The sequence below is a fragment of the Garra rufa genome, chromosome 9, assembly GCF_049309525.1.
Source record: "Garra rufa chromosome 9, GarRuf1.0, whole genome shotgun sequence".
In the NCBI taxonomy this organism is placed as follows: Eukaryota; Metazoa; Chordata; class Actinopteri; order Cypriniformes; family Cyprinidae; genus Garra; species Garra rufa.
In genome coordinates, this window is record NC_133369.1 from 3,786,591 (window position 1) to 3,803,108 (window position 16,518).

Genomic DNA, 16,518 nt, shown 5'->3' on the forward strand with positions numbered 1-16,518 from the left:
AGATTGCAATATAATACTGGAATTGTGAGAATGACACAGTTGCGACTTTAAATAGTGCAATTCCAACTATAACATGCAACTTGTAATTGCAATATTTTTTATTCAGTGGCAAAAATGGGCTTCTGTATAAAATAGATCAGTTTTAACTTGAAAGGCTTCAGAAAAGTACTTAACATCTAGAAAAAAATCACTTTAATGTCATCAAATCAGTTTTTATGCTCTCAGGCAGAGCAAGAAAGAGCTTGACTGATCATTTGTTGGGTGTCATCACTCCAGGTTATTGGCGATTGAAGAAGTTTAGTGTGTCACAATTGCGGCCTGTCTCTCCTAATTAGGCGATGTAAAACTTGAACTCATCAGAGGCATAATTCTCATGAATCTGTGATGTTCTTTCCAGAGCAGAGTTCCCCTGTCAGCGTAAGTCCTTAAAAGCAAGACGAGGACGGCAATTGAATTTCCTGTCTCATTAAAGGAAGTGGGCCGCTCTGTAAGCCTGCAGTGTAGTAATTAGAAAGCGAGGTTCACTCTGCTGCGCGTGACGTCCTCGCTTAATCTCAGAGACAAATTTGCATTACAAATGTGCCAGGTAACAGGAAGGAGCCGGAGGTTGCTCTTATGAGTCTGTTTCATCCTTGTTGGTGGCGATTAAACAAATAAGAGCGAGAAAAGCCCTGCAGCGGTCCTCTTCTAAGAAACTTGCTGAAGTTTAACTGTGCTGCGGAGAGAGAATATATTTTTCAGAGGCCTCTCATTAATAGTTCGGGGAAGCCTAATGGGGTTTCTAATTAATTATTTATTTTTGTTAAGAAGTAAAAATAGACATGAATGACACTTTTGTTGCTGTTAACTAAAACGATTCAAAAAATGTTTTTGGATAATTAAAATAAAGGTGAAATAAAGGTGATTTCAAAGTTTATTATTATTAAGAAATAAAAAAACATGTTTGACAGTTGTTATTTTTATCAAATTAAAACAATAAAAAATGTTTTTGGTATTTAAAATAAAACTGAAATAAAATAAAATATACATATTAGATAAAATCTAAAACAGTTGTTGCATTTGTATTATAAATAAAAATTTACATAAATGATTATTATTGTTTCTGTTTTTTTTTTTGTTTTTTTTTTTTAGAAAATCAGTAATTAAAAAAATAAACCTGGAATAAAATATAAATATTAGATGAAAAAACTAACTACAAATACAAATAAAATAACTGAACTAAATTAAAAAACTAAATATAGATACAAATAAAATAATTGAAATGAAATAAGTTAAAGTAGAAGTACTAAAATGAAATTGAAATGAAAAGCATTATTTTGTAATTAAAACAAAGGATGAAATAAAATATAAATGTTACATGAAACACTTAAACTTAAAAATGTAACTAAAAATTAATGTATTTCCCAGTTTTTCTTCTTCTTATTATTATTTTATCATTATTACAAAATAAAAAAAATCATGATTGACAATTTTGTTATTATGAAATTAAAACATTAAAAAAATTGCTATTTGAAATAAAGCTAAAATGACATAAAACATACATATTAGATAAAATATAAATATTACATTAAACATTTAAACTTTCAAAAATGTAAATAAAAATTAATGTATTTCCCAGTTATTATTATTTATTATTATTATTATTATTATTATTATTATTATTTTGTTTTTGTTATCTAACATTAAAACATTAGAAATTGTTTGCAGTATCTAAAATAAAGCTGAAATAAAATAAAACATAAATATTAGATGAAATAAAAAACTTTAAAAAATGTAAATGAACATATTTCCAATTATTGCTGTTTTTTATTATAAATATAAATTGACACAATTTTTTTGTTGACTTTTATTGTGTTTTATTTTTAGAAAACCAGTAATAAAAAAACTTGAAATAAAAATATTAGATGAAAACCAAATAAAAAAAACTAAATATAAATGCAAATAAAATAAAAGTAACAGTAAAAATAGTTAATAAAAAGTAAAAGAAAATAGGTTTATAAAAACATTTTATTTTTATTTAAAAACAAAAAATGACTGAAGCACATACCAAAATTACAAAAACTTTTACATTTAAAGAAATCTATATAAATAAATACTATAAAATAAATTATACTAGAGTGACATAAAAGCTAATTCAAAATATATATACTATAATATAAAAAATAAATAATACTAAAATAACACTTAAGACTATATATATATATATATATATATATAATACTAATATTATGAATGAATGTGGATGGCAGCTCAGATCATTTGATCTTGAAAGAAATTGATGAGCTCATATTGAGATCTTTTGACTGCAAATGTTGTCATTTTGTCAAATCTGAGCAGAGTCTCTGAGATTATAAGGGCCTTTTCTTAGGAAAAACATCTGAAAAACAGGAACATTTATGCTCATTGCTATATGCTTCTTTTTCTGTGTGTGTGTGTGTGTGTGTGTGTGTGTGTGTGTGTGTGTGTGTGTGTGTGTGTGTGTGTGTGTGTGTGTGTGTGTGTGTGTGTGTGTGTGTGTGTGTGTGTGTGTGTGTGTAGATGGACCTGCGGTGGTGGTGGGAGCTCCAGGTTCTCCTCTACAGCTGGAGTGTTCAGATGTGAACCGAGATTACGTGTTCCTCTCATGGATTCCTCCCAGCGCAGACGGAGCCGCCGCTGTACAGGGTTACTTCATAGAGAGGTGAAGCATGATCCGTGATGTTCTTCTGACGGTCGCTCTCATGAGCTCTCATCTTGAGAGAGATCAAGTAGCTTCTGGCTGTTTCTAGGGATAAAACTTGAAATGAAAGACATCATGGTGAGAGAGAACGAGTGCCTAACCTTCCTGTCTCCTAGCAACATGCTCCTTTACTCTACAGTGTTCTGCCAGTTTTTGTCTTGTTGGCTTGCGTTTAATTTTTGCAGATAATTGCGTCTTATTATGCACACTTACGGAGTCCAAAAGTCTGAGACCAGCAGTGAAAATGCTGCTGTTTTGCCTGATTTTATACAATAATTTTTTCATTACAAAGTATAATAAGTATAAGAGTTTGAGTGAAAAGTTGACTGCATTTCTGAATATAACATTTGGTTTGTCCTTTTTTGTACTTTAAGAATCAGAATGACATTTATTATAAGTATGTTTGTTTGTTTTGACTGAATCTCAGGCAAAAATAGATAAAACTCAGATCATAAAGATACATTCCAAGTTAAAGATGCATTAGAATTACAGAAATTACTTAAACTTGTTTCAGATGGCAGTTCGGATGGTTGCTAGGGGGTAGTATGCATTGCTATGCTGTTGCTTGATTGTTCATAATGGTTGTTAGGGGGTTGCTAAGGGTTGCAATGTTCTGAGTGGGTTTTAATGTATTGTTAGGTTGTTGCTAGGGTGTGCTGAGTTGCTACTAGGGGTTACAAAGTTCTGAGAGGTCTTTACTGCAGCGTTATGTTGTTGCTAGGGTCTTCTGAGTGGTTGCTATAGCGTTGATAGGGGTGCAAAGTTCTGAGTGGTTTTTAAAACTTTGCTGTTTGAATGGTGTTCTGAAATGGTTGCTAGGGGTTGCAAAGTTCTAAGTGGTTTTTATTGTATTGCTAGGCTGTTGCTAGGGTTTTCTGAGTGGTTGCTAAGGCATTGCTAGGAGGTGCAAAGTTCTGAGTGGCCTTTAATGCATTGCTGGGCTGTTGCTGGGGTCTTCTAAATGGTTGCTAGGGAGTTGCTAGGGGTTGCAATGTTCTGTGGTCTGTATTATAATGTTGGGTGGTTGCTAGGGTCTTCTAAATGGTTGATAGGGCGTTGCTAGGGGTTGCAATGTTTTGAATGTTTTTTTTATTGTTATGTTAGGTTTTTGGTAAGGTCTTCTGAGTGGTTGCTAGCACAATGCTATGGGTTGCAAAGTTCTGAGTGTTTTTTATGTTTTGCTAGGCTGTTACTAGGGTCTTCTGAATGGTTGCTAGGGCGTTGCTAGGGGTGCAAAGTTCAATGGTCTTTATTTGTAGGGTTGTTGCTAGGGTGTTTTGAGTGGTTGCTAGTGTGTTGCAATGTTCTGAGTGGGTTTTATTGTATTGTTGGGCTGTTTCTAGGGTCTTCTGAGTGGTTACTAGGACGTTGCAATGTTCTGAGTGTTTTTTATTGTATTGTTAAGCTGTTGGTAAGGTTTCTGAGTGGTTGCTAGGGCGTTGCAAGGTTGTGAGTGTTTTTTTTTTTTGTATTGTTGGGCTGTTGGTAATATGAGTGTTTGCTAGCACAATGCTATGGGTTGCAAAGTTCTGAGAGGTCTTTACTGCATTTCTATGCTGTTGCTACGGTGTTCTGTGTGGTTGCCAGGGGCGAAAAGGTTTGAGTGTTTTTATGCATTGCTGTGCAATTGCTAGGGTGTCCTGTGTGGTCGCTGCTAAGGAAGTGCTCAAAAGTTAGTGGTTTCTAAAGCATTGTTATGCTGTTGTGAGTTTTGAGTGGTTGCTAGGGCGTTGCTAAGTAGATGCTCAAAAGTACAGATTGGTTTTTAATGCATTATGTTGTTGCTTGGGTATTCTGAGTGGTTGCTAGAGCGTTGCTAAGGAGATGCTTAAACGTTTGTAGTGGATTTGAATGCATTGTTATGCTGTTAAGTGTTCTGAGTGGTTGCTAGGGTGTTGCCAAGAAGATTCTTAAAAGTTAAGAGTAGTGTATGCATTATGCTGTTGCTTGAGTGTGTTGAAGGACTGCTAAGGCATTGCTAAGGAGATTCTCAAAGGTTTGAAGTGTTTTTATGCATTATGGTGTTACTTAAGTGTTCTGAGTGGTTGCCAGGGTGTTGCTGAGATGCTCAAAAGTTTAAAGTAGTCTTTAATGCATTATGTTGTTGCTTGGGTGTTAGTGTGGTTGCTAGGACGTTGCTAAGGAGAAACTCAAATGTTCAGAGTGGTTTTTAATGCATTATGTTAATTGAGTGTTCTGAGTGGTTGCTAGGGTGTTGCTAAGGAGACACTCCAAAGTTCAAAGTGGTAGATAATGCATTATGCAGTTGTTTGAGTGTGCTGAGTGGTTGCTAGGGTGTTGCTATGGGAAGCTCAAAAGTTTAAGTAGTTCTTAATGCATTATGTAGCTTGAGTGGTTGTTATGGTGTTGCCAGGTAATTGCTAAGATGTTCTGATTGAATTCAATGGCAACCACTGCTACTAATAAGCTGCAATAAATGCATATCATTAGTCTGATGCTTTATTATGTTAAAAATGCTCTTACATCACAGTCTCTTCTCTCTTGTTTAGGTGTGACATCGGTGTTGGGAAGTGGGAACGCTGTAATGATGTGGTCCAGAAGGAGTGTCATTTTCCTGTCATGGGACTGAAGGAAAGCACAATGTACCAGTTCCGCGTGTGTGCAGTCAATCAGGCAGGCATGGGCCGCCCGTCTAAACCCACTGACCCCGTCCTGACCTCTGACCCCATGGAGCCCAGCAGGACTATGGGTATAAACATCTACATGAATTCTAAAGCAAGTCTCTTCAAAAATACTGGCAGCATCCATCTGTATCTCTGATCTCCTGATCTCTTCTCATCTCTCTATTTCTGTCAGTGGTGAAGGTGGAGCGCGGGAGAGAGATAGTGATCACTAAGGACCAGCTGGAGGGTGAGTAGATCACAGCGCTCATGGGTTCAAATTGTTGCAGTCGGGTGGAGAGATAAGAAGAAATACAAGCTTCTGCGCTCACAGATTTACTGTACATGGGAGAGATAGTCTTTATCATATGATGTTTCATTGCATCAAGTCACACTGTAGGGTTGAATCTCACAAAAATGGTCAAGAACAAGAAACAAGTCCCATTTAATTCTAAAGAAGAGAAAAAAGGTATTTTAGTATAGTAAAGAAAGTGTGTTTTAGTTTTAGTTAACAATAATACCCTTGCAAGATACATTGTATAAATAAGAATTTAAGGTAAAAAAAATATATATGGTTAATGGTTAAAAGATTTCCATGCTAAAAAAAAAAATAATATTATGAAACTTACTACTTTAATTTTAATTAATGCAATGCAATGCAAAAAATAATAATAATAATAATTTAACTACATGTACCTAAATAACATGGTTGTATATATTGAGCTGGCATCCATTTTAATTAAAAATAATAAATATATTTGTCAGGAATCCGTAGAGATGAGACTGGAAACAGAGGTAAGTAAAACGTAATGGTGTTTTATTAAACAGACTGAGTATGGTAACAGGAAATGAAGTCAATGGTGGCAGGTAAGGCTTATCTGACGGTCCTTTAGCAATCTTGGAAATGAGTCCTTAAAGGTTACGCTGGAAGAGAGGAATGTCCGGAAGAGAGGTCTGACGTCCGTGGTTGACAAGGGAATGTTAACAGTAGACCAGACGAAGAGTTTCTGAAGGTAAGGTCTATTTAAACAGGTGAGGTGATTGAGAACAGGTGTTTAGAATTCGGGTGATGATGATCTGGTGGGTGGAGCTTCAGTGTTCGTGACAAGTGATGGTGGCTGTTGTGAATGCCTGACATTACCCCCTCCTCCAGGGGCGGCTCCCGACGCCCCAACACGACGTCGAGGACGGCCGCGACCACGAGGGGCTGGACGATCTGGGTGGCGACGGTGGAAATCTAGTAGGAGAGTGGGGTCTAGAATATCATCTCTTGCCACCCAGGAACGTTCCTCAGGACCATACCCCTCCCAATCCACGAGATATTGCAGGCGGCCACCTCGACGTCGTGAATCCAAGATCTCATGCACTGTGTAGATGGAGGGTTGGTCTAAGATCTCGGATGGAGGAGGTTCAGCTTCAGCTCGTGTGGGATCTGTGGCAGAGGGAGAAAAAGGTTTAAGAAGGGAGACATGGAACGTGGGATGAATTCGGTACCTTGGAGGGAGCTGAAGCTGAAAGGTAACGTCGTTGATCTGCCTCAGGATTTCGAATGGACCAATATAGCGGGGACTCAGCTTACGGCAGGGTAGTCGCAGACGGATGTCCCTGGTGGATAACCAAACCTTGTCTCCAGGTCGGAAGGGAGGAGCGATTCGGCGTCTGACGTCTGCGAAACCCTTGTGTCGTCGTATAGCCCGTTGGAGATGTTGATGAGCTGAGTCCCACACTCTCTCGCTTTCTCGAAACCAGTGGTCTACAGAGGGGACATTGGAGGGTTCCTCCGTCCAGGGAAACAGCGGAGGCTGGTACCCGAGTACGCACTGAAATGGTGTTAATCCGGTGGTGTCCTGGCGAAGGGAGTTCTGTGCGTACTCGGCCCACGGGAGGAACCTACTCCAATTGTGCTGATCGTTGGAACAGTATGCCCGAAGGTAGCGTCCAAGCTCCTGGATCTTCCGTTCAGTCTGGCCATTCGTCTGTGGATGATAACCAGAAGAGAGATTAACAGAGATACCCAACAGTTTGAAGAAGGATTTCCAGACGTGCGAGATGAATTGAGGACCCCGGTCCGAAACAATCTCCTCCGGGAGACCGAAATGACGGAAGATGATGTGGAATAAAGCTTCCGCCGTCTCCATGGCTGTGGGAAGACCCTTCAGGGGATGGAATTTGCAGGATTTGGAGAAGCGGTCCACCACAACCAGGATGCAGGTGTTACCGTCGGAGAGGGGTAAATCAGTGACAAAGTCTACTCCTAGGTGGGACCAGGGCCTCTGTGGGATAGGTAATGGTACCAGTTTTCCTGTGGGGAGATGTCGAGGGGAGTTAGACATGGCACAGACTGAACAGCTTTGGACGTACCTGATGGTATCTCGGCGCATACTCGGCCACCAGTAACGAGGTTGGAGAAGCGAGAGGGTCCTTCTGCTGCCCGGGTGTCCAGAGCCCAGAGACTGGTGGATAGAGTCCAGAAGGAAGGGACGTTGGGAACTGGGAACATAGATCCTTCCTTCTGGACATTCCGGCGGAGCTGGCTCTTGGAGGGTGGCTTGACTAATCTCCTGATCCAGGTTCCAGATGATGGGACTGACAATGATTTGTGGAGGAAGAATGGATTCAGGTTCGGAGGGAGAGTCTGTAGTGAACTGTCGGGAGAGTGCATCAGCGGGAACGTTCTTGGATCCAGGACGGTAGGTAATTCTGAAGTTGAAACGTGTGAAGAACAATGCCCATCTGGACTGTCGAGGGTTAAGACGTTTGGCTTCTCGAAGATATTGCAGATTCTTGTGATCAGTGATTATGGTAAATGGATGAACTGCACCTTCCAGCCAATGTCGCCACTCCTCCAGAGCCAATTTGATGGCTAGAAGCTCTCGGTTGCCAACATCATAATTTTGCTCCGCCGGAGTAAGTTTCTTCGAAAAATAGGCACAGGGACGGAGGAGTGAGGATTCACCAGCCGCTTGAGAGAGTACTGCTCCCACTCCTACCGTTGACGCATCGACTTCCAGGAAGAAGGGACGTTCCGGATCAGGATGATGTAATAAGGGAGCAGTACTGAAGATGTCTTTAAGTTGTTGGAATGCTCCGTGGGCAGAGGAGTTCCAGGCTAGATGTTTGGGTTTACCTTTCAGGAGGGAGGTCAAAGGAGCGGTGATGGAGCTGTAGTTCTGGATAAACCGTCTGTAGAAATTGGAGAATCCGAGGAAACGTTGGAGTTCCTTAACAGAAATGGGTTGGGGCCAAGTTTGGATGGCTTTCACCTTGTCTTGATTCATCTGCACACCCTCGGCATTGATGTTGTAACCCAGGAATTGTACTGATGGTTGATGGAATTCACACTTTTCAAGTTTGAGGAACAGCTGGTGTTGGCGGAGTTTCTGGAGGACCTGTCGGACGTGCTGGCGATGTTCGGCCTGGTTCCGGGAATAGATCAAAATGTCGTCAATGTAGACCACCACAAAACGATGGAGATATTCCCGGAACACCTCATTCATGAACGTTTGGAAGACTGAGGGACTTATGGATAACCCATAGGGCATGACCTGATACTCGTAGTGCCCTGACGGAGTAATGAAGGCCGTCTTCCACTCGTCTCCCGCCCGAATACGAATGAGGTTATAAGCACTCCGCAGGTCCAACTTCGTGAAGACTTGGGCTCCACGAAGTTCTTCGAGGGTGGCAGGAACGAGTGGTAACGGATAGGGTTGTTGGATGATTTGGGAGTTTAGGTGTCTGTAATCGATGCAGGGCCTGAGACCTCCATCCTTCTTACCCACGAAGAAAAAGCTGGAAGCGGCTGGTGAGGTGGAGGGTTGGATAAATCCTTGCTTCAGGGCTTCAGCAATATACTCCTCCATCGCCTGGCGCTCTGGGATGGACAGGGGATATACCTTTCCTTTTGGGAGCTGTGCCCCGGGCAGCAGATCGATAGCACAGTCCCATGGCCGATGAGGTGGTAGTTGTGTGGCAGCTGCTTTACTGAATACATCCTGGTACTCCAGATATTCCGCTGGGATCTCCGGGAGACAAGCAGGTTCGGGACTTTCAACCATGGTAGATGAGATGGGTATGGATGTGGAGCTTGGAGCTGGTAACTGAGACAGACAGTGTTGTAGACAGTGATTACTCCAACGTATGACATCGCAGGGATCCCAGCGGAACTCGGGTTGATGATGTTGTAACCAGGGACGACCTAGGATGATACTCACGGTGGAATCCTCCAGTACCAGAAATTTAATCCGTTCTGTATGAAACAAACCGACTTGTAGGGTGAGAAATGGTGACGAGTGGCGAATTCTCCCACGCCCAAGTGGCTTTCCTTGGATGGTTTTGACGGCGTATTCATGGTTGTGGCGTAAACGTTTGACATGGAGTAATTCTAAACATTCTTGCGTGATGAAGTTCCCAGCAGAGCCTGAATCAACCAGAGCAGAGACACATACCGAATGATCAGCAGTATATATGGTTACGGGTATTAAGGAGAGTGAGGTAGTTTCAATGTCTGAACAGATGGTACTCACCACCGGGCGTGGGGGTCGGACTGGACAGTTTCTGATGAGGTGATCTGATTGTCCGCAGTACAAACAAAGTCCCATGGTGATGCGTCGATTCCTTTCCATCTGAGATAACCGGGTTGAATCAATTTGCATGGGTTCTGGTGCTGGAGTTGCAGCTGCCACAGAGACGGACTGAGGAGCGGTTAGAGTGGGCTGGCAGGCGGCTAGTTGCTGGGACACCCGGGTGGTTCGTTGGAGGAAAGATTCCAACCCGATGGAGTTATCGTAAAGGGCCATCGCGGCACGGATGTTTGAGTTGAGACCTTGTCGATAGGCACCCAGCAGTGCGGTTTCATTCCAGCCGCTAGCCGCCGCCAACGTACGGAACTGCAAGGTGTAATCGGTAATCGATGAAGATCCTTGTCGGAGACGGAACAGTTGATCGGAGGTGGATAATACATCAGTATTCATACAGAAAACTTCAGAGAAATGGGTAGTGAATTGATCAAACGAGTGGATGATTGTATGTTCGGCTTGCCATATGGATTTTGCCCATTGTAGAGCCTTACCGGAGAGGAGAGAGATGAGAAACGCCACTTTGGAATCCTCTGTGGTGAATTTATGAGGTTGCATTTTGATGAATAATTCAACTTGTAGAAGAAAACCGCTACACTCAGCCGCCTCGCCGGAAAACATTGCCGGCATGGCCATGGGACTTCCTGAGGCAGATGGCGGTGGAGGTGGTGGAAATGCCGCCCTTAAGGCATTCACAAGTTCCGAAGTTGGATCTGGAACAGCCGTTTCCTCTGTGCTCATTGTTGTAGTCGGTCTGGTCTTCTGTCAGGAATCCGTAGAGATGAGACTGGAAACAGAGGTAAGTAAAACGTAATGGTGTTTTATTAAACAGACTGAGTATGGTAACAGGAAATGAAGTCAATGGTGGCAGGTAAGGCTTATCTGACGGTCCTTTAGCAATCTTGGAAATGAGTCCTTAAAGGTTACGCTGGAAGAGAGGAATGTCCGGAAGAGAGGTCTGACGTCCGTGGTTGACAAGGGAATGTTAACAGTAGACCAGACGAAGAGTTTCTGAAGGTAAGGTCTATTTAAACAGGTGAGGTGATTGAGAACAGGTGTTTAGAATTCGGGTGATGATGATCTGGTGGGTGGAGCTTCAGTGTTCGTGACAAGTGATGGTGGCTGTTGTGAATGCCTGACAATATTGTGGTAATGAGAATCCAATAAGATTCACACATAAGAACAATGAGAATTTAAGAATAGGTAAAAAAAAATATAATGTTATTAAATATTATAATTTTAGGATGCCAGTGTTATTTATGTATCACTGATGCAATTTTGTAGTTTTTAACTATTATTTTGAATTCACATTTATGTTTATATTTTCAGTTTTCATTTTACTTTAACTAAAAGTTTTAGTAATTTTGTCTGTTGTTGTCATTTTTATTAAAAATGTAGTTTTATCCATAATTATTTGAGTTTTTTTAGTACTAAAAGTTAAACTAAATAAACATTTGAAATTTTGCCTTGGCAACTGATTGAAAATAGTGTCTTTTTTTATATATTTTATTTTATTTCAGTGAACATTTATTTCAGGTAATGAAAATGTTTTTATGGTTTTGGTTAACGATAATAACCTTGCAGGATACATTACTTAAATGAGAATTTAAGGGAAACTTTAAGTACTAAAAAAACTAAAACTAAAATAAATATTAATTAAAAATATATATATAAAAAAAATACTAAAACTAACAGAGAAATGAAAACTGAAAAATATAAACATAAATGTGAATGCAAAATAATAAAAACTATCATAGTACATCAGTATTCTAATATTACTATTTAACTAAAACTGAAATAAATATTAATTAAAGCTGTTTAAATGTAAAATAAAAATGACAAAAATACAAATAAAATAAAAAATGTATATACTTTTTATTTATATTTAAATGAAAATTTAGGGGAAAAATGTTCTTAGACTGTCATATATATATATATATATATATATATATATATATATATATATATATATATAAATAATTTCACAACACTTTATTTTCTTAATGCAAAATATTTTTTAATATTTCAGTTTTTTTTTTTTTTAAGGTAATGTGCATGTGTTCTTGAAAGTTCATGAGATTCACCCTTAAACTGTTGATTTGTTGCTCCTGCTGTCACGTTTCAGACGTATTTCTTTTTCACGAATTAACCACCCTAAAAAATTTACGACTCAGACAGTTATGATGATAAATCTGCTCTGTTTCAGAGGGCAGATCTCATATAAAGCATTCGCAGGTGGTCTGCGCTTCCCGGTATGGCAATACCTATAAAGAGCGAGGCAGTTTTATTGGCTCTCAGCATTAAAAAGATGATGATATGTCTCTGAAGCTTAAAGATTTAAATGATGTGCGCTGTGCTGCTAACTGCCATGGCAACACCAGGGACTCATGGGCCATTATGAGGAGCTGGAAAGAGCCCACATGAACCTGCTCTTTTATACCAGCACTGCCGTGTGTGTTTTGCATTCATGCATAGAAACTTATATAGGAGCAGCAAAATGTTGCCCAATGCAAACCAGTTGTTTAATTGTAATCCACACTGCAGACATAATCATAACTAAATAAATTAGCTCTGTTCCAAACCCTAGTAAGCTGCCTGTTTGTGATCTACATAGTTGCCTTTTAAGGAAGCATTTAGTTTGGCGACTAAACCATGCATACAAATGCATCAAAATGCTTGTCCCTCCATGCATTCATATTAATGATAAATTTTCTTCATGATTTTTGAAAATGCATTAAGAAGCATAATTTATGCATATTTTGTTTTGGTAATATTTGTCTATAATTTAGTGGTTTATAAGTTTGTTGTACATTTAAAAACATTAAAATTCACTATTGCATTTGTGCATTTAGTTAAGGAAGCATCTAGTTTGGTGACTAAGCCATACATAAAAATGCATTAAAATGCTCGTCCCTCCATGCATTCATATTATTGATATATTTTCTTCATGCTTCTTGCAAATGCATTATGTGCATCTAGTTAAGGAAGCATCTAGTTTGGCAACTAAGCCTTGCATCAAAATTCTTGTCCCTCCATGCATTCATATTGATTATATATTCTCTTCATGCGTTTTGCAAATGCATTAAGAAGCATTGTTTATGCATATATGTGACCCTGGACCACAAAACCAGTCTTAAGTCGCTGGGGTATATTTGTAGCAATAGCCAAAAGTACATTGTATGGGTCAAAATTATTGATTTTTCTTTTATGCCAAAAATCATTAGGAAATTAAGTATCATGTTACATTAAGATTTTTTGTAAAATTCCTACTGTAAACCTATCAAAATGTAATTTTTGATTAGTAATATGCATTGTTAAGAACTTAATTTGGACAACTTTAAAGGTGATTTTCTCAGTATTTTGATTTTTTTGCATCCTTAGATTCCAGATTTTCAAATAGATGTATCTCGGCCAAATATTGTCCTATCCTAACAAACTATACATCAATAGAAAGCTTATTTATTGCGCTTTCATATGATATATATATCTCAGTTTTGTAAAATTTAACCTTATGACTGGTTTTGTGGTCCAGGGTCACATATTGTTTTGGTAATTTTTGTCTATAATTTAGTGGTTTATAAGTTTGTTGTACATTAAAAACATTAAAATTCACTATTGCATTTGTGCAACTAGTTTAAGAAGCATCTAGTTTGGAGACTAAGCCATACATAAAAATTCATAAAAAAATGCATAAAAAACAAAAATTCATACCCTTGGCAAACTGACACAGTCTATGGGAAAATCCAAAGTTCTATACCATTCCAAATAGTCCAAGCTCCATGCATCCTAATTACACTGATTCATTGTATAAAAGTAACTTTAAGTCATGAATGCCAGGGGTATGAATAATTTTGGCTTGAATATATATATTTTTTAATACATTTTTTATTACTTTTTATTTGTTAGTTTTAGTATATTTAGTTTTAGTTATTATAATTCCTTAAATTAGAAATAAAAAATTTTTTTTTGTTTTTTTGTACATTGTGTGTGTGTGTGTGTGTGTGTGCGCGTGTGTGTGTGTGTGTGTGTGTGTATATAGATAGATAGATAGATAGATAGATAGATAGATAGATAGATAGATAGATAGATAGATAGATAGATGTGGGCATTAGAATGCAATTTTTCTCTTAGGTTTCTTTTTTTATCTAAGATTACGAGATTAAAGTCGTGATATTTAAAAAAAATCTATAAAAATAAAGAGAATAAATTCATAGCAACATGAGAATAAAGTTGAAATATTTTGGGAATAAAGTCAAAATTATGTGAATTAAGTCGCATCCATTACAAGATTAAAGTTATAATATTGTGAGAGAATTGTGCATGCAAATGGCCTACTGATTTAAATATATATATATATATTTATGTATGTTTGTTTTTATTTTTTATTATTTTAAATTATAATTTTATATCTTTATTTCAGTTACTGTTAATTGTATTTCAAGTAATTAAATGTTTTTTGGATATGTTAACAATAACAACCCTGGTGTAGCATTACCATGCCTTTACCCGTTCTCCATGAGTCCCTCGCTCTCCTTCTCCATTCTACATGCTGTATGTTTCTAAAGTTCTGCTCCATCTTCAGTCTCTCCTGTCTTCTGTCCGCAGGTCAAATCCGAGTGCCGTCCCCCCCCACTGACGTGCGAGTTTGTGAGCTTAGCGACACCTACGCCGTGCTGAGCTGGACCGAACCGGATCCGCGGGGCAGAGAGCCTCTCACCTACTTCGTGGAGCGGGTGAGAGTTGACCTTCGTCCCACGCACTGCTTGGCAGTTCAGCTCATTAAGACCGGCCCTGCAGGGTCCTGCGCTCCTGCGCTTGTAGTTTTTACCCTCGACTGCAGGCCTTACACTCGCGTCGGCTTTACACGCCGAGCCAAATTAGCGCTGCACTTTGACTATCCGGCTAATTAGAGGCAGCGAATGCTGTATTCTGGGCGGCAGCAGGTGCAAAGCGAACGCTTCATTAAAAGCATAGAGACCTTAATGCAGCTCATCCGTGCTATGTGATGGCTTTCCTTTCCGCTTCAAAGCACTTGCTTGTTTTCTGAGATGTTGCTTTGGTTTGTATTTGTGACTTTGAGCAGACCGAATCGTTTCTTTAGACTAGATGCATACATGTTTGCAATCCATGCATAAAACGTTTAGGCCGTTAAAAGAAAATAGCAACCCAAAGCTGACTTAATTGGACAGAGCTGGATTGTTGGCTTGTGTTTCACAGTTGTAAGTTGCTTTGGATAAGGGATATTAATGAATAAATCTTATATTATTCTTATAGTGTTAATTCAATTAATTGTTTACTATTAATATTTATATTTAAAATACGTTTTTGATCATTTTATTTTGATACATTTTGAATTAGATTTTATTATATTTTATATTTTACTTATTTTGTTACGTCCTTTTGTCATTTTTATCATTTTTATTAAAAAAAAAGTGTTTTGCTTCATTTACATTTTTTGTAAAGTTTATCTATTAATTTATAAATAGATAAGAATAAAATAAAAAATAAACAAATGCATTTAATGCAAATTCGACTTAACCTATTTCAGTTAATTGCAACAACAATGTATACATTTTTGTTTTACATTTTTCATCCAATATTTTTTTTTTAATTCTGAATTAGGTTTTAATTTTTTATTTTCAGATTTCTTTTCATTTTAGTTTGTTTTAGTAATTTTATGTTTGTTTGTTTAAAAAAAAAATGGTATTAATTTTAAAATGCTCTACCTTATTCTTATTTATTTTAGTTCGCAAGGCAGTTTTTTGGTATTATATATATATTTTTTTACTTATTTAATTAGTAAATACAATTTTATGCAAGTGCAATTTGTTTTATTATAGAATATATTGCAATACTTTTTTAATGGAATACACAGTTGTTGTTTTTAACTACAAATTAACTACACTTGCATAGAATCTGAATATTTTTTTAATTTTAGTTTGTTTTTTTAATTTTATCTGTTTCTTTTTTCTTGTTTGGCTTTATTATTTATTTACTTTGTTTTATTTCAGTATTAGTAATTGTATTTATCTATTGTTTTTATTTTATTTATTTATTTATTTTAAAAATCTGTAAAAAAAATAATTTTATCAAGTGCAGTTTGTTCTATAATAGAGGATATTGTAATTCTTTATCTTTCGTGGAGACCTGCTACTTTATGTTTATAGTTTATATACATGTTTTCGTTTTTAACTACAAATTGCACTATTTTATTTTCATTTATTTCTATTTTATTTCACAATTTTTTTTTTCACTTGCTGAAAATTATTTTTAATTTTTTTAGTCAACAACAACTACACTGGATAAGTTCAGTATATGAAAACATATCCTAATATAATAATTAATAATATGAATAATTATTCTAACATTTAAAGTAATGCACTGTACAGTATATTTGTTCACTGAAGTTGCTGTTGCAAGCAGCATTGCTCCTCTTCAGCATTACATCATCTCCGCTGTTGAACATTGAAGTTTAGCTGTCAACCCTGCAGGCATTCAACTGCAGCTTTGTTTATTAAAATGCATTCTAGTGTAGTTGCATTACATCACATGAATTCTGAGCAGTAATCCAAACAGACATTTGATTAGCTTGGAAAGTTAATGT

The 16,518-nt window shown here is 37.5% G+C and overlaps 1 protein-coding gene across 1 annotated transcript in view; it reads left to right on the forward strand.

Moving 5' to 3' along the window:
• LOC141342482 (myomesin-3-like) overlaps positions 1-16,518 on the forward strand; it is an 86,776-nt gene that overhangs the window by 27,967 nt on the left and 42,291 nt on the right. The window contains exons 12-15 of the mRNA XM_073846939.1: positions 2,539-2,680; positions 5,230-5,429; positions 5,537-5,590; positions 14,520-14,647. Of these exons, the coding sequence (XP_073703040.1) occupies positions 2,539-2,680; positions 5,230-5,429; positions 5,537-5,590; positions 14,520-14,647 (524 nt within the window). The remainder of the gene's footprint in view (positions 1-2,538; positions 2,681-5,229; positions 5,430-5,536; positions 5,591-14,519; positions 14,648-16,518) is intronic.